The sequence below is a fragment of the Plecotus auritus genome (genome assembly GCF_963455305.1).
Source record: "Plecotus auritus genome assembly, chromosome: 6".
NCBI classification, from domain to species: domain Eukaryota; kingdom Metazoa; phylum Chordata; class Mammalia; order Chiroptera; family Vespertilionidae; genus Plecotus; species Plecotus auritus.
In genome coordinates this window covers 89,051,015-89,075,045 of record NC_137773.1, presented here as the reverse complement: position 1 = coordinate 89,075,045, position 24,031 = coordinate 89,051,015, and the positions used below count along the sequence as shown (strand labels likewise).

Genomic DNA, 24,031 nt, shown 5'->3' with positions numbered 1-24,031 from the left:
ACGAATAAATGCTTATCGCATAGCATTTATGGTGGAACCCTGGACTAGGCGGCCCCAACGGAGGCGCTGAGTTCCTGGAGCAGCCCGCGTTACCCGAGCCCTGAACTTTCTCTCCCTGGTCAGTTAAACCGGCTCTCTCTCCCGCGCGCCAGGCGCATTTGAAAAACCGAAAACTCCGCCAATCATCGCGCCTCGGCCAATCAGGAGCTGCACCGCCCACGCCAGCGCTCAAACCCTCCCCGGCAACGCGTAGTTATTGGCTGCACTGGACGTGTGGGCGGGGCGTCGCAGGGTCGGGCGCCGGGCGGCGCGGCTGGGCTACTTTGTAGCGAGTTCATAAGAAAACAAATCTGCCGCATTCGGGGGCGGAGCTGGAGCGCGCAGACTGGGTCCCGGACGGACAGCTCCGCAGCCTCGTCGGCGGCGTCTGTTCAAAGAGACTCCGCCCGTAGAGGAGGAGGGAGGGTGAGTTGGGCGGAGACCGGGCCCCCTGCGGGCCGTGGAGGGTTGGGCCTGGTTCCCAGCCCCTCGCGACCTGTCGACCTGTCGGCTGACAGAGGGGAGGAGCCGGCCGGGGGTGGGAGCGGTGGGGGCGGTGGGGGTCGCATCGGAGCCCCCAACTGGCGAGCCAGGCCGGGAGCCTTGCGCAGGCTGGGAGCTCCGCGGGAGGGCTGTTCGGACTAGCACCGGTGGTTTCCCCCGCCCTGACCGTGCCGGGGTGGGGCGGGGGGCTTCTCAGGCCAGTGTCGACATGCTGCTGGAGGAGGTCCGTGCCGGCGACCGGCTAAGCGGGGCCGCGGCCCGAGGCGACGTGCAGGAGGTGCGCCGCCTTCTGCACCGCGAGCTGGTGCACCCCGACGCCCTGAACCGCTTCGGCAAGACGGCGCTGCAGGTGAGGCCGGTCTGTCTGGCAGCAAGGCCGGGCAGCAGAGCCGGGAGAGAAATGGGACCCAGACCCCTCTCCTAAAGTCTCCTGGCCCCGGTGGTGGCCGACTGGGATCCGGTCCTCCATTTGTGGGCTGACGTTACTCCCTGATGTCCCCTTTCGTAGGTGGGTGGTGGATGGGGCTAGGATGGGGGAAGGGAAGGAAGGCTTTCCATCTCTGGAGGATTCCTTGTTCTTTGGGTGCTGGGGATTCAGTTTTCCTGGGGAGGTTATTTTTCCATGAGTGAGGATCCAGCTTCTTTGGATACCGGTTTCACGGGATCGGCCCTTGTTTCTTAGGGTTTCTATGGGGAGATCCGATCATTGGAAGAAGGGATTCAGGTCTCCACTGCGTTCTTATTCTATGGGGTTCTCAGAGATACCCAGTTCCTTGTGTGTGGGGGTGATCTCCGATCTTTTTTTTTTTTTTTCTCTTAGATTCTTGGTATATCATGGGGAGTCCTACGGGGGGAACAGTTACAGATTGCATTGTAGTCCCTGGGAGTCATTTTAGAGAGGAACCTCATTTCTTGAGTGATTCAGGTGTTCTAGGGGAGCATTCTGATTATATGGGAGGGGCTATTCATTGGAGAATGGGTTTCAGATTCCCTGGGCATCTCCTTTCGCTTGAGGGGGCTGTCAAGTTCGGGGGGGGAGGGGGAGGGCAGTTTTCATTTTATGAGACCAATTTCCTGGAGGGAGGTTTATATTTCCTGGTGATTTCCCACGTCTGAAGGGGTGGTGGCCCTCTGGTTCCTTGTGGAGGGTCTTATGTTCTTTGAAAGTTTGTATGAGAGCTATTCCTGGGGTGGGTGTTTTTCCTTAGTTTCTTGGAGCGGGGGGGGGGGGGGGGGGGGTCCCTGTTCCTAGGAGACCTTGTTCTCTGAGGTCTCAAAAAGCTAGCTGCCTGGGGGTTTGCGTTCCCTGGGCTTTTTCCAGCCCCCAGAGGACTTCTTCTCTGGTGTTCCCTATTTCTGAATGATCCCTCTCTCCAAGTGATGCCTCTTCCTAGAACCGCTCTTTTGAGACACCCCCCCCCCCTGAACTCTGCCCCTGCACAGGTCATGATGTTTGGCAGCCCCACCATCGCCCTGGAGCTGTTGAAACAAGGCGCCAGCCCCAATGTTCAGGACACCTCTGGCACCACTCCGGCCCATGATGCAGCCCGCACTGGATTCCTCGACACGCTGAAGGTTTTGGTAGAGCATGGTGCTGATGTCAACGCACCCGATAACACAGGGGCGCTCCCCATCCATCTGGCTGTGCGAGAGGGCCACACAGCTGTGGTCAGTTTCCTAGCTGCTGAGTCTGATCTCCATCACAGGGATACCAGGGGGCTCACACCTCTGGAGCTGGCGCAGGGGAGAGGGGCTCAGGATCTCATGGACATACTGCAGGGGTACATGGTGGCACCACTGTGACCCAGGACCACCCACTGCAGCCACAGGACCCAGATGGGTTCTCGCTCAGAAAAGGAGGAAAGAAACACTTTCTCTTTTTGCTCCTCCAGTCCCACTGCCAAAGGTGGGGGAGCACCAGTTTGTGGCTTGTTGGTATTGATTTCTGGAGTGTGTGTGCTTAAGGGACATTTCTCATTTGTTTTTCCCTTTTGTGTGTTTGGTGAGAAGGGCTCCTGTAGGCAACAGCCACCTAAACGGTTCAATCCCCTCCACTCCCCAGACTGCTGGGGCTACAGAGAGTCCCAAGGGCACAGCGTTTAAAGCCTCAGCCCCAGAGTGAGGTCATGGCTTCCAGGGCTCCTGGAACCTGGCGACTTTGGCTGACTGTACCCAGAGAGAGATCTCAAGTGTGCACTCTGCTTTTGAGCATGGGGGGAGGGGGGAGTTCCAAATGAATACAAGGGTGAGATGAGTTCATTCATATTTTGTTGGAAACTTGTTTTCCTGTCTCTTGTACAGCTTTAAAAAAAGATTCTATTTATTAAGCTTTATGGACAAAAGTTGTGTGATAATTTAATGTTTTTACCCATTAAATTAATTCTTGTGTATGATCACAGTGGTGGTGGCGGCTTCTGATTTTTTAATCTGCGATGGATAGTCACGCGTCCAGGATTTTCGTGGGGGTGGGCACGGGGGTCGCGGATCATGGATGCTTCGGGGGAGTGGAGAGAGTGGTAATTCCCAGGGCGCCAGGGGTGAGAGAGCTGGGTGGGGCGGCGGTTTGCGCTGTCGGAACGGAAGCGAGGCAGGAAACCGCGAGTGGAGAAAGGGCCCCCAGATGTCAGCTGGGTGCGGGTAGCCCCCGGGGTGGGGTGGGCGGTGGCTGCAGCCTTCCCCGCAGAGGCGTGACCGTGGGTGGGGACTGAGGTCACGCGGCGTAAGAGATTCCGGAAAAGCCGGAGGCGGGGTTAGGGCGCGGCCCTCGAGGCTCCGCCTCCTTTAAAGTTCCCGACGGGCGGGGCCGACAGCAGCCCCGCCTCCTGGGCGCCGACCGTGCGCGTGCGCAGTGGGACGCGCAGCCGCCATGCCGGAGCCGCGCGGGTCGTCTCCTCTGCGGGTGAACGCGGCGTTCGCTGCGCGGTACAGCCGCTACCGGGAACGTGAGGAGCTGCAGCGGCGTGAGTGTTGGGCGCATGCTCGCGGGGCGCCGGCGCTGCTGGGCCATCGGGAAGTGGTGGTTGAGCTGGTCCCCCCGGGCTGATCAGGGGGCTCCCGTCTGTCCCGCAGTGAAAGATCGCTACCGGGACCGAGACGGCGAGGACTCCAGCTCCGAGTCTGACTCGAGCGACGAGCGCGTGGTGAGCTTCCTCACCCCGGCCCGGACGTGCGGGCGGCATTCAAGCCCCCACCACATCCTGGTCCCAAAACTCCATAGCGCCGTACCGGGTCCAACCCCCACCCCGGATTCCACGAGGGACAGACAGCGTCCGCCCCATCCCCAGGGCGGGGCCAAATCCCCCCCATTCCCCTCCATTCCCCTCCATTCCCCTCCCTGCTATGGGTCCACCTGCCCATCCTGATGTGTTTGGTGTGACCACTCTGCCACATGGGGCACCAGCTTCGCCCCACATCAGCCACCTCATCTCACCTCAACTGTGCAGCCAGTCCCCACTGCTGGGCCATGTGTCCTCTCTGCTTCCTGCCCCAGGTCAATCCCTTGTTCCCCAGGAAGCACGGTTCCTTTGCCTGATACCCTCCTCTGTCTCAGATCCTGTACTTATGTATGGACCTCCCTCCCTCCCTTCTCTCCCTGTTTGACACCCCCTCCACACACACACACACCACACCTGCTTTTCCCCAGCGGGATCCCCTTTCCTTCCATGTAATGTATGCCCATTCCACCTAATGTATGCTCATCCCTCCACCCTAATTCCCACACCCTCTCAGCCCACCTGCCCTCCTTGCTTACTACCATCCATTGCTCTCACCACCTTCCTTCTGAAGTCTGTCCCCAATCCTTTTCCTGCCCTAGGAATTTGACCCCCAGCAGGAGCGAGACTTTTACAGGACACTCTCCTTGTTGAAGAAGAAGGATCCCCGGATTTATCAGGAAGATGCCACCTTCTACCAGAGAACAGGTCTGGGACTGCTCTTCTCCAAGGTTCCTCTTGGCCTTATTGTCTGTTGTGACTATTTAAAGAATCATTTTATGTCAAAAGTGCTTAGCAGAGTATCTTAAATTATTACCTGTTGACGTTAATAACAACCGTGTGCTTTGTACTATTCAGAGTGGAAGTTACTCACTGAGTGATCACCGCCAGGTACTGCCAGGTGGTAGCCAGTATGATAACTGTTGTACAGCTGGGAACTGGTGGCTTGGGGATTTGAGGCCTTCATCTGACCCTGACCCTGGCCCAGCCCAGTGGCATTCTCTGTCTGGGGAAGGAAGGGAGTTGTGGTTGTGGAAAATGGCAGGTGTCTTCCGATGACTCCGCAGCAACATCCTCGGAAAGCGAGGAGGAGCTGGCAGCTGAGAAGCAAAAGAAGATGCGGCCCATGTACCTGAAGGACTATGAGAGAAAGGTTATCTTGGAGAAAGAAGGGTGAGGACAAGGCTGGACACATACCATCCTCTGCCCTGCCTTCCAGAGCAGGTGGATGCATGGGGTTCTCAGGGGCAGGGGTGGGAAGAAGCCAGTGAGTCACCAGAATTGAGGGAATGCCAGAGAGCATGCTTCTCTGTGATGGCCTGCACTCCTGTCAGCTCCCCCACCTGCTTCTCATAACTGCCCCCACCACTGGGACAGGCAGACCGTGGGGAGTCTTATTTTGAAGCCCCAATTCTTCCTTGCACAGCAAATATGTTGACGAGGAGAATTCAGACGGGGAGACCTCCAATCAGAGACTCCAGGTGGGTGGGGTGGAGACTGGGTTGGGGCTAAGGGGTCCGGGGCTGGGCCTGAGGCCCACCACTCCCTCTCTTTAGCAGGTCTCGTCGAAAAGTTACGTGGAAGAACAGGAACAGCTCAAGGAAAGGTGAGCTGGGCCAATGAGTGGCCAAATGGATAGGAGTTGAGGCTCTGGGTGTAGATAGATCTGGGCTCCAATCCAGATCTGTCACTAATGGCTGTGTGCCCTTAGGCACATACTTGCTCTCTTCATGCCTCAGTTTCCTGAAGTTAAATGGGGTTGGTAATGCTCTCTATGTCTCAGCACCACTCTGAGCTTATTAGGAAGAACTTGGGGCTTAGTGAACAGGGTTCGTCTTGGGGCAGGGTTCGGGGCTAGCCTGGCTGTTCTGAGACTTGCTCTCTCGGGTGGGCAGCTTCCGGGCATTCGTGGAGGACAGTGAAGATGAGGATAGCGCCGGGGAAGGTGGCTCCGGGTTGCTGCAGAAACGCGCTAAAACCAAGGAGGAGAAGGTGGGTGCTGGGGCTGCGCTGGACCAAGGCTGGTGGCAGGGAGGTGGTGCTGGGGCTCCAGCAGACCCTCAGTGCCAGCCTTCCCCCAGGCCCAGGAAGATGCTGACTACATTGAATGGCTGAAGGGGCAGAGGGAGATTCAGAACCCTGAGGCCCTGAGAGAACTGGTGAGTTTCCACGCAGTCACTGAAGGACTACACTGCTTGTCCCGCCTTCATCCAACCTTTTTCTAGAAAGTTACCCTCGAAGGGGTAGCTAAGAGCATATACTCGGAAAATGAGTGTGCTCCTCTCTGGGCCTCAGTTTCTATATCTATGAAATGGGAATAATACCCCCCTCCCCACCTATTTCATAGGCTGGCTGTGAAGTTTCAGTTACTTGAATCCATTTGATGCCCATATCTGCCCTTCTTCCCTGCCTCTGAGTGTCTAACCTGGGTCCTGTCACCCCTTCACTCCTAGACTCACCTCAAGGAATATTGGAATAACCCAGAGCTGGACGAAGGGGAACAGTTCCTACGGGATTATATCCTCAACAAACGTTATGAGGAAGAGGGAGATGAGGAGGAAGAGGAGGAGGAGGAAGAGGAGGAAGGGTGAGCAGCCATGTTCTCACCAGAGGCCTAGAGCCAATGCTGGCTGAAAAGCAAAGGGCACTGGTGTTTACTTTTGCACACACATCGTAGCAGAGTTAGTCATCCGAGGAAGAGCCATGGAGTGTGGGCTCTGGAGCCAGGTGTTCAAATCCTGACCCTGCTAGACTTCTGTGCCTTGGTTTCCCCATCTATACAGTTGGGGTAACAGTGGCACCCTACTGTAGGGTTCTTGGGACGATTGAATGTGTTAATAGGGCTGGTACACAGGGGCTTGGCTGACCCCAGCCTCCCTCTATCTTGTCCCTCAGGGTCCCAGGCCCCCCTGTCCAGCTCTCCATAGATGACTCCTCTGACGAGGGGGAGCTGTTTCTAAAGAAGCAGGAGGACTTCGAGCACAAGTACAATTTCCGCTTTGAGGAGCCCGACTCAGCCTTGGTGGGTAGCTAGAGCTAGGGCTTGGGAGGAGCTGGCTCTCATTGGGCTCAGGCCTGGAGAGCCCAGAATTATCCCTGGCCCACAGGTCAAGACCTACCCTCGTAGTATTGCGTCCTCTGTGCGCCGCAAGGATGAGCGAAGGAAGGAGAAAAGAGAGGAGATTAGGGAGCGAAAGAGGAGGGTGAGTGTGAGGGGTCGGTGGGTTCAGGAGAGCCCTTAGCTGTGGGGAGAGCCCATACCCTCCCTCTCCCTCTTGCCTGCCATCCACAGGAGAAAGCGAAAAAGCAGGAAGAACTCAAGCAGCTGAAGAACCTGAAGAGGAAGGAGATTCTGGCCAAGCTGGAGAAGCTACGGCAGGTCACGGGCAATGAGACGGTGGGCTTTGAGGAACAGGACCTCGAGGACGACTTCGACCCCACCCGGCATGACCAGCTCATGCAGGTATGGCCCCCACACCCAGGCCTGGCCATGCAGCCAGTGCTCAGGAGCATGGCTCTGGAATCAGTTGTTTCTTGGTTGTGTGGCCTCAGAGAAGTGATTTGAGCTCACTGAGCCTTTGTCTTTGTCTGTAAAGTGGGTCTAACCATAGCATCTACCTCAGAGCTGTTGAAGGATAGCTTGAGAGGAATACACATAAACGTTTAGTTGGTAAGTGCTCAAGGATCAGTGGGTTGCTGTGTTTCTTTTAAACTCATTTATTGTGCCATTACTGTTTATTGTTGTATTTGTGGGAATATAACATCAGGCATAGAAACAGGTGATGAAGGCTATGTGAGGAGCAGTGGGGACCACAGGAGCCTCATAGAAGCCCCTGACCAAGCCTGGGAAGTGAGGGAAGGGGACTGAGGATATGTAGGTAGGCCAGGTGAAAACCAGAATGGGGTGGGGGGGGGGGGGTGCTATATAGTTGGAGTTTAACCTTCACTTCCTGGAAGCTTTTCAGTCCTGAGCTTCAGTTTCTCCATAGAATGGGGATACTGTCTGTCTCCTGGTGTTTGTGCAGATCTGAGGTGTAGCCAATATTGGGGATATAATAGACACTCAATAAATGACATGTTTAACAATATCTGCCTTTGCCAGGCTCTGCATTGGGCACTGGGGTTTCAGCCCTCTTGGAGCCCAGTGTCAGCCTTCTTAGAGCTGATGGAGTGGTGAGAACCAGCCTAACATTCCCTGTATGCCAAACACTAGGCATCGTAGAGGTCCTGCCCTCTCAGAGCCCTCAATCTAATGGCAGGCATTTAACTGTATGGTTACAACCTGTAGGGTCTGAGTGGTGATGGGGACCTGCAGGGGCAGGTGGGGTCTGAGAGTCCTTTGAGCAGCTTTGTCAGGCCCACTCAGGAGCTGGGTCCTGAAGGGTGCTAGGAGCCATGTAAGGTGCAGGGATAAAGCTGTCTGGGAAGGGTTGGGCCCTGCTGATCCTCCCGGTCCCTGGCTCTGCAGAAATGCTTTGGGGACGAGTACTACGGCACAATGGAGGAGGAGAAGCCACAATTTGAGGAAGAGGAAGGGTTCGAAGGTGAGGTCACTGGGTGGGGGTGCGAGTGCTGGGCCTAAAACCTGAGGTCCCAATCCTGAGCCCTCTGGGCTCATCCCTGTCTGTCCGTCCTCTGGAGCCAGATTACTGGAACTGGGACACATGGACTGGGCTGGAGCAGGATGGAGATTGGAGCCAGCAGGAGCTGCACTGCGAGGACCCAGACTTCAATGTAGGTGCCATGGGGAGGCGGGTGTGGGCTGCCTTGGAAAGTCCCAAGGGCTGCAAGGGCTGGCCTGACCTGCATGTCTTGGCAGATGGATGCTGACTACGACCCCAGCCAGCCGCAGAAGAAGCAGCGTGAGGCCCCCTTAACGGGCAAGAAGAAGCGCAAGTCACACTTTGCTGCAGCTGTGGGGCAGGAAAAACCTGTGTTCAACCCCAGTAAGGCTCCGGTGGGCATTCCGTGGGCGAGGAGGGGCTCTGCAGGGCCAGCACACCACAGCAGCCCAGTTCTCTACCCACCCAGGGGACAAGACATTTGAGGAGTACTTGGACGAGTATTACCGGTTGGACTATGAGGACATCATCGATGACCTACCCTGTCGCTTCAAGTACCGCACCGTGGTGCCCTGTGACTTCGGGCTCAGCACAGAAGAGGTAGGGCCCCAGGCGGGTGTGGGACACTGGGAGGCACAAAGGAGGCAAGAGGGAGCACGGAGCCAGTGGTTGCTGCCACAGGACCTGTTTCCTCCTGTCAAAAATGATAGGACTACCCTGGCCAGGTAGTTCAGTTGGTTAGAGCCGTGGTCGGCAAACTGTGGCTCGTGAGCCACATGCGGCTCTTTGGCCCCTTGAGTGTGGCTCTTCCACAAAATACCACGGCCTGGGCAAGTCTATTTTGAAGAAGTGGCGTTAGAAGTTTAAGTTTAAAAAATTTGGCTCTCAAAAGAAATTTCAATCGTTGTACTGTTGATATTTGGCTCTGTTGACTAATGAGTTTGCCGACCACTGCATTGTCGATACATGAGGGTTGCCGGTTCAATCCCTGGTCAGGGCACATATAAGAATCAACCAATGACTGCGTGAATACATGGAACAACAAGTCGATGTCTCTCTCTCTCTCTCTCTCTCTCTCTCTCTCTCTCTCTCTCTCTCTCTCTCTTTTTCCTCTCCCTCCCTCCCTCTCTTTCTAAATTCCATAAGTTAAAAAAAGACAGGAATAATAGTGCTAATGACAGGACTGAAATTTCCTACCTCAAAGGGTTCCCATGAGATGGGGAGGGGCTTCAAAAAGCCCCTTATAAACATTACAGTTGACCCTTAAACAACTGCTGACCCCTGTGCAGTAAAAAATATGCATATAATTTTTGATTCCCCAAAAACTCCACTATAGTTGGCCATTCATAGCTGCGGGTTTCACATCTATGCATTCAACCTTTGCAGATGCAGGCTGACTATATTAAGAGCCTATTGTTGACTGGGAGCCTTACTGATTCCATAAACAGTTTATTACCTTATATTTGTATATTGTGCACATTATGTACTGTAGTCTTACAATAAAGTAAACTGGGGGAAAAATGTTAAAAAATTATAAAATATTTATATATTGACCAAAAACCTGCATATAAATGGACCCATCCAGTTCAAACCCATGTTGTTCAGGGGTCAACTGTATCTTTAATTCTGTTACTATTATATATGCAGCAGGGTGGCCTTTAAGACTAGATGGCTCTGGAACCAGATGCCCTGGATTCAAATCCTGCCTTAGCCGCTCATCAGCTGTGTGACCTTGGACTTGGGCTCTGTACCTCAGTTTCCCATCTATAAAACAGGTGTAATGACAGCCCCTACCTCATGTCCCTGAAGCTGACACGATGGATGTGTGGCTCTTTATTTTATTATGTATATATATATGTATATATCTCCTCCTATCTAATAAAGAGGGGATATGCTAATTGACCATCACTCCATCACAAAGATGGATGCACCCACAGCTGAGGCCAAGTTCCCATAAGGAGCCTTAATGAGCAATCAGTGGGACCTGAGGCTATGCCCTCCCCAGCCCCTGTGGGGTTTGACAGGGGACCTCAGGCCGCATCCCCCACCCGGCAGGGCTTGACAGGGGACCTCAGGCTGCACCCCCCACCCGGCAGGGCTTGACAGGGGACCTCAGGCCGCACCCCCCGCCTTGACATCAGGCTGGGGGACCTCAGGCCGCACGCCCTGACCCAGTGCCAGGCCAGGGGACCGAGGCCACGCCCCCCGCCCAGCGGGGCTTGACTGGGGACCTCAAGGTGTGCTTCCTGTCCTGGTGCTGGGCTGGGGGACCTCAGGCCACGCCCCCCTACCAGGTGGGGCTTGACAGGGGACTTCAGGCCGCGGCCCCCACCCCGGCACCAGGCCGGGGGACCTCAGATCGCACCCCCTGCCTGGCGGGGCTTGACAGGGGACCTCAGGCCGTGCCCCCCAACCCAGCAGGGCTTGACAGGGGACCTCAGGCTGTGTCTCCCGCCCTGGCATCAGGCTGGGGGACCTCAGGCTGCACCTCCTGCCTTGGCACCAGGCCAGGGGGCCTCAGACCGCCACCTCCGCCCCGGCACCAGGCCAGGGGACCTGAGGCCACACCCCCGCCCTGTGTGGCTTGACGGGGGACCTCAAGGTGTGCTTCCTGTCCTGGTGCTGGGCTAGGGGACCTCAGGCTGCTCCCCCCGCCCCAGTGCCAGGCCGGGGGACCTCAGGCCACACCCCCCACCTTAGCACCAGTCCGGGGACCTGCGGCTGCGCCCCCCTGCCTGGCTGGGCTTGACAGGGGACCTCAGGCTGTGCCCCCCACCCAGCAGGGCTTGACAGGAGACCTCAAGGTGCACCCCCAGTGCTGGGTCGGGGAATCTCAGGCTGCGCCCCCCCGCCCAGCAGGGCTTGACGGGGGACCTGAGGCTGCGCCGCCCTGCCGGTGGGGCTTGATGGGGGACCTGAGGCTGCCCCCCCCACACCTGGTGGGTCTTGACGGGGGACCTCAGGCAATGACCCCCACCCAGCGGGGCTTGACGGGGACCTCAAGGCACATCCCCTGCCCCGGTCTGGGCTGGGGGACCTCAGGCCATGCCCCCCGTCCTGGTGCTGGGCCAGGGGACCTGAGGCTACGCCCACTGCTTGGTGGGGCTTGACAAGGGTGGGACTGGCCGGGTCTGGATCTAGCCCAACAGGGCGGGGGGGGGGGGGGGGGGAAAGGCCAGGTCTGGGTCTCACGAGATTTTGAGGCACATGTGGGTGGGCAGGGACTTGACTCTGGGTCCCGTGGTGCGCCCCAGACTCTGACAGGAGGAAGGTTTTTATATACATTTTACTAATTTTCTTTCATCTCTGACACTTCTATTATAGAGAAAGGGCAAATAGCAATATTAAATTATTTCCTCTAATTAATCCCCTTTTAATGTGCACGAATTTTGTGACCGGGCCACTAGTGTATATATATATATGTGTGTGTGTGTATATATATATATATAATTTTAAAATATATATTTATTTCAGTGAGAAAGGCAGAGGGAGACATAGAAACATTACTTATGAGAGAAACATTGATCGCTGCTTCCTGCATGCCCCCTACTGGGGATGGAGCCTGCAACTCAGGCTTGTGCCCTGACTGGGATTGAACCTTGACCTCCTGGTTTATAGGTCGATGCTCAACTGCTGAGCCACACTGGCCGGGCCCATGTGTGGCTCTTTAGATGGCACTTGTCCCTTAGCTATCCATAATGGCTGTCGGTGCTTGACTATTCATCGTTAGTAAAAATAGCTGATGTCGCCCAGCTGGGATGGCTCAGTGATTGAGCATGGACCTATGAACCAGGAGGTCATGGTTCAATTCCAGGTCAGGGCACAGGCCCTGGTTTCAGGCTGGATCCCCAGTAGGGGGCATACAGGAGGCAGCCAATCAATAATTATCTCTCATCATTGATGTTTCTCTCTCCCCCTCCCCCTTCCTCTCTGAAATCAATTAAAAAATACATTTTTTAAAAGCTGATGTTTATTGAGCTTATACCATCTGCATTTACTCAGTCTTCTCAACAACATTCTAATAGGTTCTGAGGGGATGCCTACCTCATAAATGAGGAATCTGAAGCCTGGAGGCACAAGCCTGGAGGTTGAGAACCTGGGCCTTATTTATAACTAGTGGCCCGGTGCACAAAATTCGTGCACATTTAAAGGGGATTAATTAGAGGAAATAATTTAATATTGCTATTTGCCCTTTCTCTATAATAGAAGTGTCAGAGATGAAAGAAAATTAGTAAAATGTATATGAAAACCTTCCTCCTGTCAGAGTCTGGGGCACACCATGGGACCCAGAGTCAAGTCCCTGCCCACCCACATGCGCCTCAAAATCTCATGAGACCCAGACCCGGCCGGACCCCCACCTCATTGGGATAGATCCAGACCTGGCTAGTCCCACCCTTGTCAAGCCCCACCGGGCAGGGAACGTAGCCTCAGGTCCCCTAGCCTGGTGCCAAGACGGGGGGGTGTGCCTTGAGGTCCCCCATCAAGCCCCACCAGGTGTGGGACATGGCCTGTGATCCCCTGTCAAGCCCCGCTGGGTGGGGGGCATGGCTTGAGGTCCCCTGTCAAGCTCTGCCAGGCCGGGGGCGGGGGCACAGCCTCAGGTCCCCCTGCCTGGAAGCAGGAGGGGGGGAACAGCCTCAGGTCCCCTGTCAAGCCCCATCGGCAGGGGGGTGCAGCCTCAGGTCCCCCCTGGGTGGGGGGCACGGCCTGAGTTCCCCCAACCCAGCACTGGGGGGTGCACCTTGAGGCCCCCTGTCAAGCCCTGCCAGGCAGGGGGGCACAGCCTCAGGTCTCCTGGCTCAGTGCTGGGGTGGGGGGTGCAGCCTGAGGTCCCCGGCCTGGTGCCGGGTTGGGGGGCATGGCCTGAAGTCCCCTGTCAAGCCCCACCTGGTGGGGGCGTGGCCTGAGGTCCCCCGGCCTGGCGCTGGGGTTGGGGGAGCAGCCTGAGGTCCCCTAGCCCAGCACCAGGACGGGAAGTGCACCTTGAGGTCCCCTGTCAAGCCCTGCCATGTGGGGGATGTGGCCTGAAGTTCCCTGTCAACCCCACCTGGTGGGGGGCACGGCCTGAGGTCCCCTGGCCTGTCACTGGGGCGGGGGGAGCAGCCTGAGTTCCCCTAGCCCAGCACCAGGATGGGAAGCGCACCTTGAGGTCTCCTGTCAAGCCCTGCCGGCCTGAGGTCCTGTCAAGCCCCACAGGGGCGGGGGAGGGCATAGCCTCAGGTCCCTGCTGATTGCTTGTTAAGGCTCCTTATAGGAACTTGGCCTCAGCTGTGGGTGCAGCCATCTTTGTGACGGAGTGATGGTTAATTAGCATATTCCCTCTTTATTAGATAGGATTAGCAAATCTAGTGATTGGCATAAAGACCCGTGCCCTGAGGCTGCTGGGACCATGGTGCATGGGTGAAGGCTACAGGGCCCTGGAATCTGAAATCAGCCACTTCCCTGGCTGTATGACTTGGCAAGGAACCCCTTTCTAAACCTGTTTCCCTATCTGTTGTTCTCTGCAAAAAACATGATTAGCCTCCACAGACATCAGTTCTCTCCCACCATCATGACATCCTTGCTGGGTGGTACTAGCATTACCCTGCTTTGACTAATGAGGTGACTAAGGCTTAGAGTCAGAGCCCGCCCAGGGTTCACGCAGCAGGACCTCCTTTCCTGTACAGATCCTCGCTGCTGACGACAAGGAGCTGAATCGGTGGTGCTCCCTGAAGAAGACCTGCATGTATAGGTGACGGGTAGGGCTGGGCCAGGTGTTTGGGAGGAGGGGCAGGCAGGCAGGCAAGCATGGACATCTCCCTGAGCACCCAATGACAGGCGTGTCTGCTGGGTACCCAAAGGTCGGAGCAGGAGGAGCTGCAGGACAAGAAGGCATACAGCCAGAAGGCCCAGAACTCATGGAAAAAGAGGCAGATCTTCAAGTCGCTCTGCCCAGAGGAGTGAGTGTTGTTTGCCTGGGGAGGGTGGGGTGCCAGGCCAGGGTTTGAGTCTTGCTCTGTCAGCCATTTATTGCATGATTTTGGGACTGGGCCCTCTCCCTGAGACCTGGGTTCAAACCCTGGCTGGGCTACAGCTATATGACCTTGGGTAAGTCATTTCCCCTCTCAGAGCCTATTTTCCTCATTTATAAAATGGGGATAAAGGTGGCTCATTTCTTAGTGGGTGTTTTTTTTTGGGGGGGGGCGCGTTAAGTGAATTCATGTGAAGTGCTTAAAACATAATAAGTGTCAATAAGTTTTAGCTGTTGTTATGTTATTTCTTGTTCTATAAAGCAGGGAGCAGGGGTGACAGGAATTCCGAGAGTTGATTTAAAGATGAAATGAGTTAATTTATGTTTATAGCTTAGTGTAAGCCCAGGCTCAAATACAAGAATTACCAGCAACACAGTCCAACTTCAGGATTCAGTAGAAAAACCCAGTTTTGGTGTCAGACCCCAGTGTGAATTCCAGGCAGGCACCTGAATTGCTGCGTTGCCATCTATCTGAGCCTCTCCTTTCCTTATCTGTAAAATGGGGGATATGTACTGGGAAGGGGTCTAATTGTGCTGGCCTGGCTGAGCCCTGACTTCCTTCCCCCAGGAAAGAGACACCCACGGAAGCCACAGGGAAGCCACAGAGAGACAAAGCCAGCCCACCGGGGCAGCTGCTGGCATCTGATGGGGCCTGCAGGAAGCAGCCCCAGCCTGAGAGCCCCCTAGCACAGAAAGAGGCCCCCCCTGTGTCACCCACTGAGAAGCCAGCCCTCCAGAGGCGGAGGAGGGGCAAGAAGGCTCGACTCCTGGGCCCCACAGTGACACTTGGAGGACAGGAGTTCAGCCGCCAGAGACTGCAGGCCTTCGGTCTCAATCCAAAAAGGCTGCACTTCCGCCTGCTGGCCCGGAAAAGGAGGAAGCAGCAGGGGCTCAAGAGCTGCCCCTGAGCTTGATGGAGAAGGCAAGGGCCCTCAGATTCTTTCCCTTCAATCAAGCCCCTGAATGCATCCCCTCTTGTTGACTGTATAGACCCACGTGTCTCCCTGTGGGCAAGGGAGAAGTCCCGTCTTACAGATGTGGAAGCTGAGTCTACTTAACAAGCTCCCCAGGAGACATGGACACCTCATCTTTATATACACCCTGGTCCCATCTCTCAAATGTTCTGGCCATAGCTGAGGTCAAGTCAGACAGCTTTATTGGCCCCCAGCAGCCAGTTCCCACACTGCCACCAGCCCTTAGCAGGATAGGAGCTTTGAGGCCAGTGAGGGCATGAGCAGTCCAGTGCAAACTACAGTACTTGAGTCAGGCCCTGAGTGGGTGCCTGGGAGTCCATCTGCCATCCCTCCCTCCTTGCCTTGTGAAGAGGGCCCAAATGGCAGGAGGCAGGCCTTTGGGCTCTGTCCCTGGCTTAATGGCCCCAGCCTGGAGGTTTCCTGGGCTGGTCTCAGCTGCGCTTAAGGGGGTGAGAAGTGGGAAGTACCATCACCACCAGAGGTCAAGCTCCCACATCCAGTGTGACATAAATAAAAAAATAAATAGTGTTTGTCCTATCTTCTCCCCCATCCCATCCCTTTATAAAAACACGAAGTCCTCAGAGCTGGGGCGCTTGGCCTTGAGGAGCCGCCCAGTGCGAGGGAGCTGCAGAGTTGGCTGGGAGCAGAGGTTGTCTAGGCTGTGGTCCTGAGCATGGCCCTCGGCCAGGGTGAACATGGGGTACCGCTGTGTGGCTGAAGAGGAGCTGAGGACCTGGTGGGAGGAGAGAGAAAGCAGCTCCGTACCAAAAGCAGTAGCCAGTTACCCCATAGGCATAGTTGTTCTAATAGGTATATTTAAAAGGTGCTTTCTGAACTAAACTCCCATCCCTCCAGGCAGTGACCCAGGCCAGTCAATCAGCACCTTCTACTCCCCAGCACAGTGAGGGACTCAGTGAATAGCATGTGCCCCAATGCAGACAATGAAAGGCAGCCCTGGGATTTCACTCTGCTGGGAGAGTAGGGTTTCCTTTCCATGAACTGGAAGAAGGTAGGTGCCCGGAGTGGCTGACAGCTAACCCTTGCCACAATAAGGGTAAAGCCCTGATGGGACAGTAGAGCCGAGACAGGGAGGGTCCTGTCCTTGAGCTCCTAAATGCAGCTGTCCTCCAAGGCAGCAAAGCCCCTAACTTTTCATATGCCCCCTTTTGGGTCTATTCAAACCTGGGCTTTTGTAACGTGTGGGCAGGATGATAATCTTGTCAACACAGCCTGGAAGCAACCTCCCCAGGTCTGCTGGCCTCAAGACCTCTGTCCGTTCTCCCCTCCAGCCCTGACTTCCCACACCCTCCACCACTCCTCTTGCTCACCCTGGTCAGCTCTGAGCACAGTGTCTCAAACTCCTTCCTGTTTCCAGCATAGAACCCCACAGTACAGCTGGGGTCCATCTTGGTGAAGGCCATCTTGCGGGGTGAGGTGCAATGGAAGGACTGAGGCAGACAAAGAAGGGGAGCTCGGGGGGGTCCCAACTTCCTCCACATACCCCCAACCCCACCCTGGGGATACCAGCTCACCTCCAGGGGGAAGTCAGCCTGGCTGACATCCACAGTGGGCTGGCAGTAATGGGGGTCCAGGTAGAGCAGGGAGTCATCTGCAGGGGAGGAGGTGTAAGTGGCGGTGGGGAAGGGGAAGGTGAGGTAGGATGGAATGTGATGAAGCAGGCCTACCCTGGTAGCCGATGAAATACAGTGAGTGCCGCGGCTTGCCCCCCATAATGCCCAGGCACAGCTCTGAACGCAGGAGCTCCTACAGGGAGGAGAGTGGGCAAAGGTGAGAACTCAGGGCAGGTGCTGTCAGACAGTCCCTCAACAAATATTTAGCAAACACCCAATGTGTGTAAACCTAGGCGTGTGCTGGGCCCTGGGGAGCAGCAGTGACTAAGGTACTATCTATGGAGCTGACATGTTAGACAAATAAGGAACAAGATGAGTGAGTTATGTGTTGGAAAGTGATTACACTGGGAAAAGAATAAAGGAGGTAAGGGAGCCTTGAAATTACAAATAGAGGAGTCAGGAAAGGCCTCACTGGGAGGTAATGTTTCAGCAAAGATGATGTTTCAGCATCTTGGGAAACAGCAAGTGCAAAGGCCCTGAGGCAGGTGTGTTCTGAGAACAGTAAGGTGGCCCATGTGGGTGCCGCGGAGTGAGGACAGTGGGAGCAGATGAGGTGGAGGAAGGGACAGGGTCCCGTGGGCCGTGGGGAGATCTCTGGCCTTTATTTTGAGTGTAAACACACCAGGGTCTTTCCAGCCTTGCTGTTCCCTTTGCCTGGAACACTCCTCCTCTGGCTCTTCATGTGCCCTGGCAAGAGAGGGGCTTTCCTCGGTTGTGCAGCCACCCCCATCTGCCCTTCATCACTAGTTTTCCTTCCTTTACAGTCCGAGTTGTAACTCCCAGGTTGTCTGTCTACTTGGTTCCAGATTCACTGCCTGTCATTAGAATGTTCACTCCCAAAGGCACAAATTTTTGCCTGTTTACTTCTGAATCCTCAGCAGCTGGGAGAGTGCTTGGCACATAATAGGTGCCCTGTGACTATTGGGTAAACAGATGAAGGAAGTACATACACCTAACCCAAACTGGAAGAACCCAGAGGGCTTCTGGGGGAGACATGGTGAATCTGGTTGAACCTACCTTCACACAGGGCACATACACGGGATTGAGAGTCTCGCCACCCAGCCGCACAGGCACCAGGATGACCACAGACTTCCACTCAGCTGTGCAGTCCGGCCTAGCCACCAGGCGGGCCACATCTGCTTTGTACACTGGAAGGACAGGGCAGAAGGTCATCTTCTTGCTAACCTTCAAGCTTCAGAGTGTGACCCTCCAACCCCAGGGGTCCAATCTCATCCAAGCAACCCCTTGGGGGGTGACATTCCCATTGTCAGTGGGAGAAGGAAGTATTTCCAGAACCCCCAAACTCCCTTAGACAATCCCAGGGCCCCCATTTTACAGAGAGCAACCAAGACCCTGAGTTGGATGAAGAACGAACTGCCAAGAGGAGGTGGAGCCTTCCCCAAAGCCTGGAGCCTATCCCCAATCCCAGGCCCGCTGGTCCTCTGACTCGGTTTCTGGGTTTGCCAATGTGGAAATGGGAGCACAGAGCAGTCCTCAACCAATGTCCCTGTGTGTCCCTCCTCCTCAAGTCTCATCTGCAGCTGTCCATTCTCCCCCTCCTTCCTTGCTGGTACCCAGAGAAGTGGATTCAAGCCTTTCTGGAGACACAGCTGCTATGATCTGAATGCTTGAGTCCCTCCAAAATTTGTATGTAGAGATCCTAATCCCAAGGTGATAGCATAAGGGGATGGGGCCTTTGAGAGGTGATTAGGTCATTGAGGCTGGACCCCTCAAGAATGGGATAAGTGCTCTTATAAATAAAAGAGGTACCCCCCCCCCCAATTTTTGAAAACTATGTATATTGACAGATGTTAACTAGATTTAGTGTGGTAATCATTTCACTATGTTCAGGGTAGGGCAAGAGTAGGTATACAGTAATGAGTTTATGAAACAGAGTTTACTCTTGTACTATTATTAATTATATTATTTTCCATATGAACAACTGTAAACTTTTGCCCCACCCTGTATACAAATATCAAATCATGATATTATATACCTGAAACTAATATATTGTTATAGATCAGTTATACCTGAATGGAAAAACGCAACAAAAATGAGACCCCAGAGAGCTTGCTTGCCCAATCTGACATGTGAGGACACAGCAAAGCAAGCCAGGGAATGGAGTCCCACTAGACACCAAATCTGCCTGCATCTTGATCTTGGACTTTCCAGCCTAAGAATTATGAAAAATAAATTCCTGTCGTTTATAAGCCACCTGGTCTGTGCTATTTTTGTTATAGCAACCTAAACAGATTAAGACAATAGCTCTCTGTGAAAATTGAACCTTGTCCCAAACCCCTATAATTTTGCATAAAAATTTAGTTTTTGTAGATTCCCTGATACCAATCCTTTTATTTTTTAATATATTTTTATTGATATCAGAGAGGAAGGGAGAGGGGGAGAGAGAGAAACATCAATGATGAGCCCTAGCTGGTTTGGCTCAGTGGACAGAGCATCGGCCTGCGGACTGAGGGGTCCCAGGTTCGATTCTGGTCAAGGGCATATGCCTGGGTTGCGGGCTTGATCCCTATTGGGAGACGTGCAGGAGGCAGCCAATCAATGATTCTTTCTCATCAATGATGTTTCTATCTCTCTTTCCCTCTCCCTTCCTCTCTGAAATCAATAAAGATATATTAAAAAAAAAAAAAACATCAATGATGAAAGAGAATCATTGATCGGCTGCCTCATGCACGCCCCCTATTGGGGATTGAGCCCACAACCTGGACCTGTGCCCTTGACCAGAATTGAACCTGGGACTTTTCAGTCTGTAGGCTGACGTTCTATCCACGGAACCAAACCAGCTAGGGCTCACTTAATTCTTTTTTTTTTTTTTTTTTTAATATACTTTATTGATTTTTTACAGAGAGGAATAGAGAGTTAGAAACATCGATCAGCTGCCTCCTGCACACCCCCCACTGGGGATGTACCCACAACCAAGGCACATGCCCTTGACGGGAATTGAACCTGGGACCCCTCAGTCCATAGGCCGACGCTCTATCCACTGAGCCAAACCGGCCAGGGCTCACCTAATTCTTATAACAACACTACAAGGCAGAGAAGACCAGACTTTTGTACATGTTAGAGCTGTTTACAGAGTAAGAGTTAATTGGATCTCAGAGAAATAAGTCCTTATGTCCTTTATTATATCTTTGAGGAGAAGCCCCTGAAGCTTGCTCTCCTGGATCTAGAGGCAGTAGAGAGACCCTGAGCATATCTCCCTGAGTAGGCCTTGAATCCTTTCCAAGGGTCCTTCTGACCCAGAACTTGTTTCAGCCTCTGAGAAGGGTGGGTCCTAAGAGGCAGCTGAAGTAGTAGTTACTGGCTCAGGATGAGAACCCCATGACCTTGGTTAGCAGCCCCTTACCTGTGCAATCCTGAGACACGTACACCACCAGGCGGGTGACCTCTGAGCAGCTCTCCACAGCTTTCCTGGGGGTCAGAAGAAAGGCTTGAGTTCCTTGGGATACCCAGTGGCTCCCATGTCCCCTGCCGTGGTCCTCACCTGAGTATATGTGCCACAAGAGATGGCCCATACCAGTCACCTGCCTTCTTGCCCCAGCTCTGTCCGAGCTCCACCAGCTGGTGTAGGCCAAAGGGGGCCTGGGGGTGGTCGGCGAACCAGGACACAATCTGCCGATGCCGGCGTTCCTGCTCCAGCTCAGGGGCACCCTGGGCCCAGCGTAGGGGCTTCCAGTGGGCAAGCCCATGGTGCCGGTTGGGAGAGGCCAACCCTGAGGGCTCAGGGGGGCTCAGGCCTGCACCCTCCGCCCATGTCCAGTCTGGTGGGATGGAGTCAATAGTCAACCAATGCCAGTGTGTGGGGGTCACAGTTCCCACTTACTCATGCTTTACACCCAGTTCTACCGCTCCTGAGACCTGACACTCCACCTTTAGCAATTCTCACATTCCTGAAACATAACTCTAACTCTCCAGGGCAAAACTTACTTTCTACGTAATTCTGACATGACTTTAAACTTTATTTACAAACAATTCTAACACTGCTAACTTATGTGGTTGGCTCATACTCCTGGTGTGCCCTTCCCCCTCCGCCTCTCACCTCTGGGCAGGAAATGCAGCAGGAGGCCCTGTGCCAGCATCATCTGCCCACTTCGCAACATGCAGCCCCAGCCACAGTCTGAAGTCAGACAGCCCCCAGCAAAGGGCGGGAAGTCCCTGCGGTAGGTGAGCCACAGGCGGGACCCGAAGTCCCGTTGGAAACGCTGGATGTCACCTATAAGAGCAGGTTTGTCAGCGGCAACACAAACATCTCTGAGGGCTCCCCCAACTCTGGCCTGGGGCCACCAGCTCACCCTCACTCTCAAAGCAGTAGCGGCGGCCACAGAGGTGGACGCTGGAGATCTTGCTGAAGCTGGTCCGGCTTTTGACTGTCCAACCTGTGGAGACGTGGAGCAGCAAGATGACGGATTCTAACACAGTAGTTATGGCAGCAATAGCGCTCCCATCTGTGAAATGCGGACCATCCTACTGCCCACCTCAGGGGGGGGGGGGGGGGGCCCTGGGGAACCCACGCCCTATTCCCCTCAGATGGAAGTGGGGCCGCACGGAACAGCCACACCAGTGTTTGCCATCCATTCAGGGTGAATGAAGGCAGTTCTGATTATCTTACCCATTTTACAGAAGGGAAAGGTGGACACAAGGAAGTAAAAAAGCATGCTCAAGGTCACACGGGGAAGGACAGGATTTGAAAACACTTTCCCTGTAGGACCTGCCGCAGATCCGCCCGGGGCGGGGCAGGGCGGGGGCCCACAGGTGCCTCACGGGAGAGCGAATGGTGGGAACTCGGATGCAGGGCAAGGTCTGGTGCCTGGACGCCCCCACTGCCCACCCCCGCCTCCACGCCCCCAACCTAGCCAAACCCTTGGCCCTCGCCCCCCGGACCCCCCGCCCCGGGCCCGCCCTCCTCACCGTACTTGACGTTGTTCCAGGCGGTCAGGAACTTCGCCTTAAACTTGTCCACTTCGCCCGGCTCCCCAGGGGCGGCTCCGGACGGACCCAGCGCGGGGCCGCCGGCTCCGGGGGGCGCCAGGCCGTTGGGGTCCGGGCCTCGGGGCGCCCGCGCCCGGCGGGCCTCGGGGCGGCGCGCGTCCTCCGGGCTCCCGCGGCGGTACTGCGCGGCGGCCGGCGACACGGAGTGCATGGGCGCGCCGGGGTCGGCCGCCCGCCGGGCGGGGTCGCGCCAGGGCCCCGGGTCCGGGCCGCGGCTGGGACGCGAGCGCCCGGAAGGCTCTAGTCCGCCCCCGACGCGGCGGCCAGGTCCCCGGGCCCGGAGCGGGGCGCTGTCCCCGCCGCCGCCGCCATCTTAGCGGCGCTGCCCGAGGACGAGGAGGCGGGCGTGCCCCTCCGACGCCCCGCCTCCCGCTTCGCTCAGGTTCCCGTCCTGGTGGCCGCGCGGGGCCTCCAGGCGGCGGCGCCCCGCGGCCCCCGCCCCGCCTTATCGCGGCGCCCAGGCGCGCCGAGCCCTGCGGGCCTTATCGGAGGCCCCGGAGAGGGAAGCGCCGCCCCGCCCCGCCTCCCGTGGCGCAGGAGACCCTCCGCCCGCCGGGGGCCCGGGCGCGGGTCCCACCTGCCGGAGTCTCCTGGGGACCCGGGCGCCCCTCCGGGCCTGGGCCGGGGGCAGACCTGTGTGTGACGTCCCTCCCCTCCCCTCCCCACCCCACCCCACCCCACCCCACCGCTCACTTCCCCCTAGCCACGCCTCTGTGTGCCTCAGTTTCCCCATAAGCAAAAGGGGGCTCAAAGACACATCACAACAAAAACGAATATTCATAATAATTTTGCTAAGGGAAAGAAACCAGACAAAAAAGAAGAGAATACTCTCTGGTCCCGTTTATATCAAACTCTAGAAAGTGCAACCTCCTAATACCATTAGTGGTTGCCTCGGGTGGGTGGGGAGAGGCGAGAGGGAGGAATCTATAAAGGGCGAGAGGATACTGTTTATGGTCCGGGAAGTGTTTACTATCTGGATTGTGGTGACGGTTTCCAGGATGCGAAAACTCATCCGCGGTGCACTTTAAATTGGTGTGGTTTGTTGTATGCCAATTATACCTTAACTAGAGGCCTGATGCACGAAATTCGTGCAAGGGCCATGGCCCCGGCCCCGCCCTCTGCAGCCCTGGGCTTCTGCTGCCTCTGCCTTGCTCCCCCCCCCATCCGCTTCGGCTTTGTCCAGAAGAAAGGACGTCTGGAAGGACATCCGGTCTAATTAGCATATTGTCCTTTTATTATTATAGATTATTATTATAGATAATGCTGTAAAAAGTTTTCAATGCATCTAACCCAGAGGAATGTTAGAAGGAGGGGCTGAGTTCATCCGTGTTAATCTCTTAATGTGGCATTGAAGGTGCAGTTAGGGCTCAGCGCAGGCCAGCCTCAACCTGAAGGGCGAGATGACAGTGTGATGACCTGTGACCCTCAGAGAGGGTGGCCAGCCCAGCGGCACTGTCCTCAGCTGCTTTAGAAAGTCAGAGAGGATTAGGGTGAGTGTGTGGAATGCAAAGGAGAAGACACAAAAGGAAAGTCATGTCCCTGACTTTCCCTCTGTTCTCCCTTCAGGCACACCTGCCTCCTTCTCTAACTCAACAGGTCCCACCCACCACAGGACCTTTGCACGCACTGTTCTCTCTCTTCCCTGAGGTATCTGCATGACTCCTCCTGAACCTCCTTCAGGACTTCATTCAAATGTCATCCCTGAAGGGTGACCTTCCTCAGAATTCCTCCCCATGCCCACCCCTGGGCTCCGTTCTCCCTTCCCTGCTATATTTGTTCACAGAACAGTTACAACCTTGATTAAGTCAGCTCAGGCTGCTGTCACAAATACCACAGTCTGGGTGGCTTGAAAAATAGACATTTATTTCTCACAGTTCTGGAGGGTAGAAGTTCAAAATCAGGGTGCCAGTAGAGCTGGGATGTTGGTGAGGGCCTCTTCCTGGTATGTCCTCACAGGGCCTCTCCTTGGAGAGAGAGGGAGACTGAGACGTGGAGTCTCTTCCTGTTTTTATAAGGGCATTATTTCCACCATGGGGACTCCACCCTCATGACCTCACCTAACCTAACCACCTTCAAATACTATCGCATTGGG

At 55.3% G+C, this 24,031-nt stretch overlaps 3 protein-coding genes across 6 annotated transcripts; 2 read left to right on the top strand and 1 right to left on the bottom strand.

Annotated features, from left to right (window-relative positions):
* Positions 1-331: 331 nt before the first annotated feature.
* On the top strand, positions 332-2,941 carry CDKN2D (cyclin dependent kinase inhibitor 2D). 2 transcript variants are annotated; one of them, XM_080674319.1, is made up of 3 exons: positions 332-465; positions 740-892; positions 1,987-2,941. In XM_080674319.1, the coding sequence occupies exons 2-3, from the start codon at positions 752-754 to the stop codon at positions 2,344-2,346; spliced, it is 501 nt and encodes a 166-aa protein (XP_080530445.1). In that variant the 5' UTR covers positions 332-465; positions 740-751; the 3' UTR covers positions 2,347-2,941. The 2 variants fall into 2 exon arrangements, with proteins under 2 accessions (XP_080530445.1, XP_080530446.1); XM_080674320.1 differs by lacking the exon at positions 332-465 and having other exon boundaries at positions 605-892.
* A 449-nt stretch (positions 2,942-3,390) lies between these two features.
* On the top strand, positions 3,391-15,843 carry KRI1 (KRI1 homolog). Of its 3 annotated transcripts, none has more exons than XM_080674988.1 (19): positions 3,391-3,503; positions 3,613-3,683; positions 4,358-4,463; positions 4,823-4,928; positions 5,182-5,236; positions 5,315-5,361; positions 5,651-5,747; positions 5,837-5,914; positions 6,209-6,342; positions 6,651-6,777; positions 6,863-6,958; positions 7,048-7,218; positions 8,224-8,299; positions 8,401-8,489; positions 8,575-8,701; positions 8,787-8,917; positions 13,984-14,048; positions 14,158-14,256; positions 14,896-15,843. In XM_080674988.1, the coding sequence occupies exons 1-19, from the start codon at positions 3,410-3,412 to the stop codon at positions 15,233-15,235; spliced, it is 2,109 nt and encodes a 702-aa protein (XP_080531114.1). In that variant the 5' UTR covers positions 3,391-3,409; the 3' UTR covers positions 15,236-15,843. The 3 variants fall into 3 exon arrangements, with proteins under 3 accessions (XP_080531114.1, XP_080531113.1, XP_080531115.1); XM_080674987.1 differs by having other exon boundaries at positions 5,312-5,361; XM_080674989.1 differs by lacking the exon at positions 3,391-3,503 and having other exon boundaries at positions 4,801-4,928; positions 5,312-5,361.
* Positions 14,628-22,279, bottom strand: ATG4D (autophagy related 4D cysteine peptidase). Its single transcript, XM_080674990.1, has 10 exons — positions 21,859-22,279; positions 21,243-21,326; positions 20,990-21,163; positions 20,435-20,711; positions 20,297-20,361; positions 17,950-18,080; positions 16,987-17,065; positions 16,834-16,910; positions 16,630-16,749; positions 14,628-16,034 (listed from the first exon to the last, which is right to left on the bottom strand). Exons 1-10 carry the CDS (start codon positions 22,088-22,090, stop codon positions 15,861-15,863), a joined length of 1,413 nt encoding a protein of 470 aa, XP_080531116.1. The 5' UTR covers positions 22,091-22,279; the 3' UTR covers positions 14,628-15,860.
* Between the last annotated feature and the right edge of the window lie 1,752 nt (positions 22,280-24,031).

Bases quoted from the DNA above. Each gene is read 5' to 3' on its own strand.
- CDKN2D (XM_080674319.1), top strand. From the start codon at position 752: ATGCTGCTGGAGGAGGTCCGTGCCGGCGACCGGCTAAGCGGGGCCGCG. The intron at 893-1,986 runs GTGAGGCCGGTC...GCCCCTGCACAG, and splicing joins TCGGCAAGACGGCGCTGCAG to GTCATGATGTTTGGCAGCCC.
- KRI1 (XM_080674987.1), top strand. From the start codon at position 3,410: ATGCCGGAGCCGCGCGGGTCGTCTCCTCTGCGGGTGAACGCGGCGTTC. The intron at 3,504-3,612 runs GTGAGTGTTGGG...TCTGTCCCGCAG, and splicing joins ACGTGAGGAGCTGCAGCGGC to TGAAAGATCGCTACCGGGAC. The intron at 3,684-4,357 runs GTGAGCTTCCTC...TTCCTGCCCTAG, and splicing joins ACTCGAGCGACGAGCGCGTG to GAATTTGACCCCCAGCAGGA.
- ATG4D (XM_080674990.1), bottom strand. From the start codon at position 22,090: ATGCACTCCGTGTCGCCGGCCGCCGCGCAGTACCGCCGCGGGAGCCCG. The intron at 18,081-20,296 runs GTAAGGGGCTGC...CTGTCCTTCCAG, and splicing joins CGTGTCTCAGGATTGCACAG to TGTACAAAGCAGATGTGGCC. The intron at 17,066-17,949 runs GTAGGTTCAACC...TCCTCCCTGTAG, and splicing joins TGTATGTGCCCTGTGTGAAG to GAGCTCCTGCGTTCAGAGCT.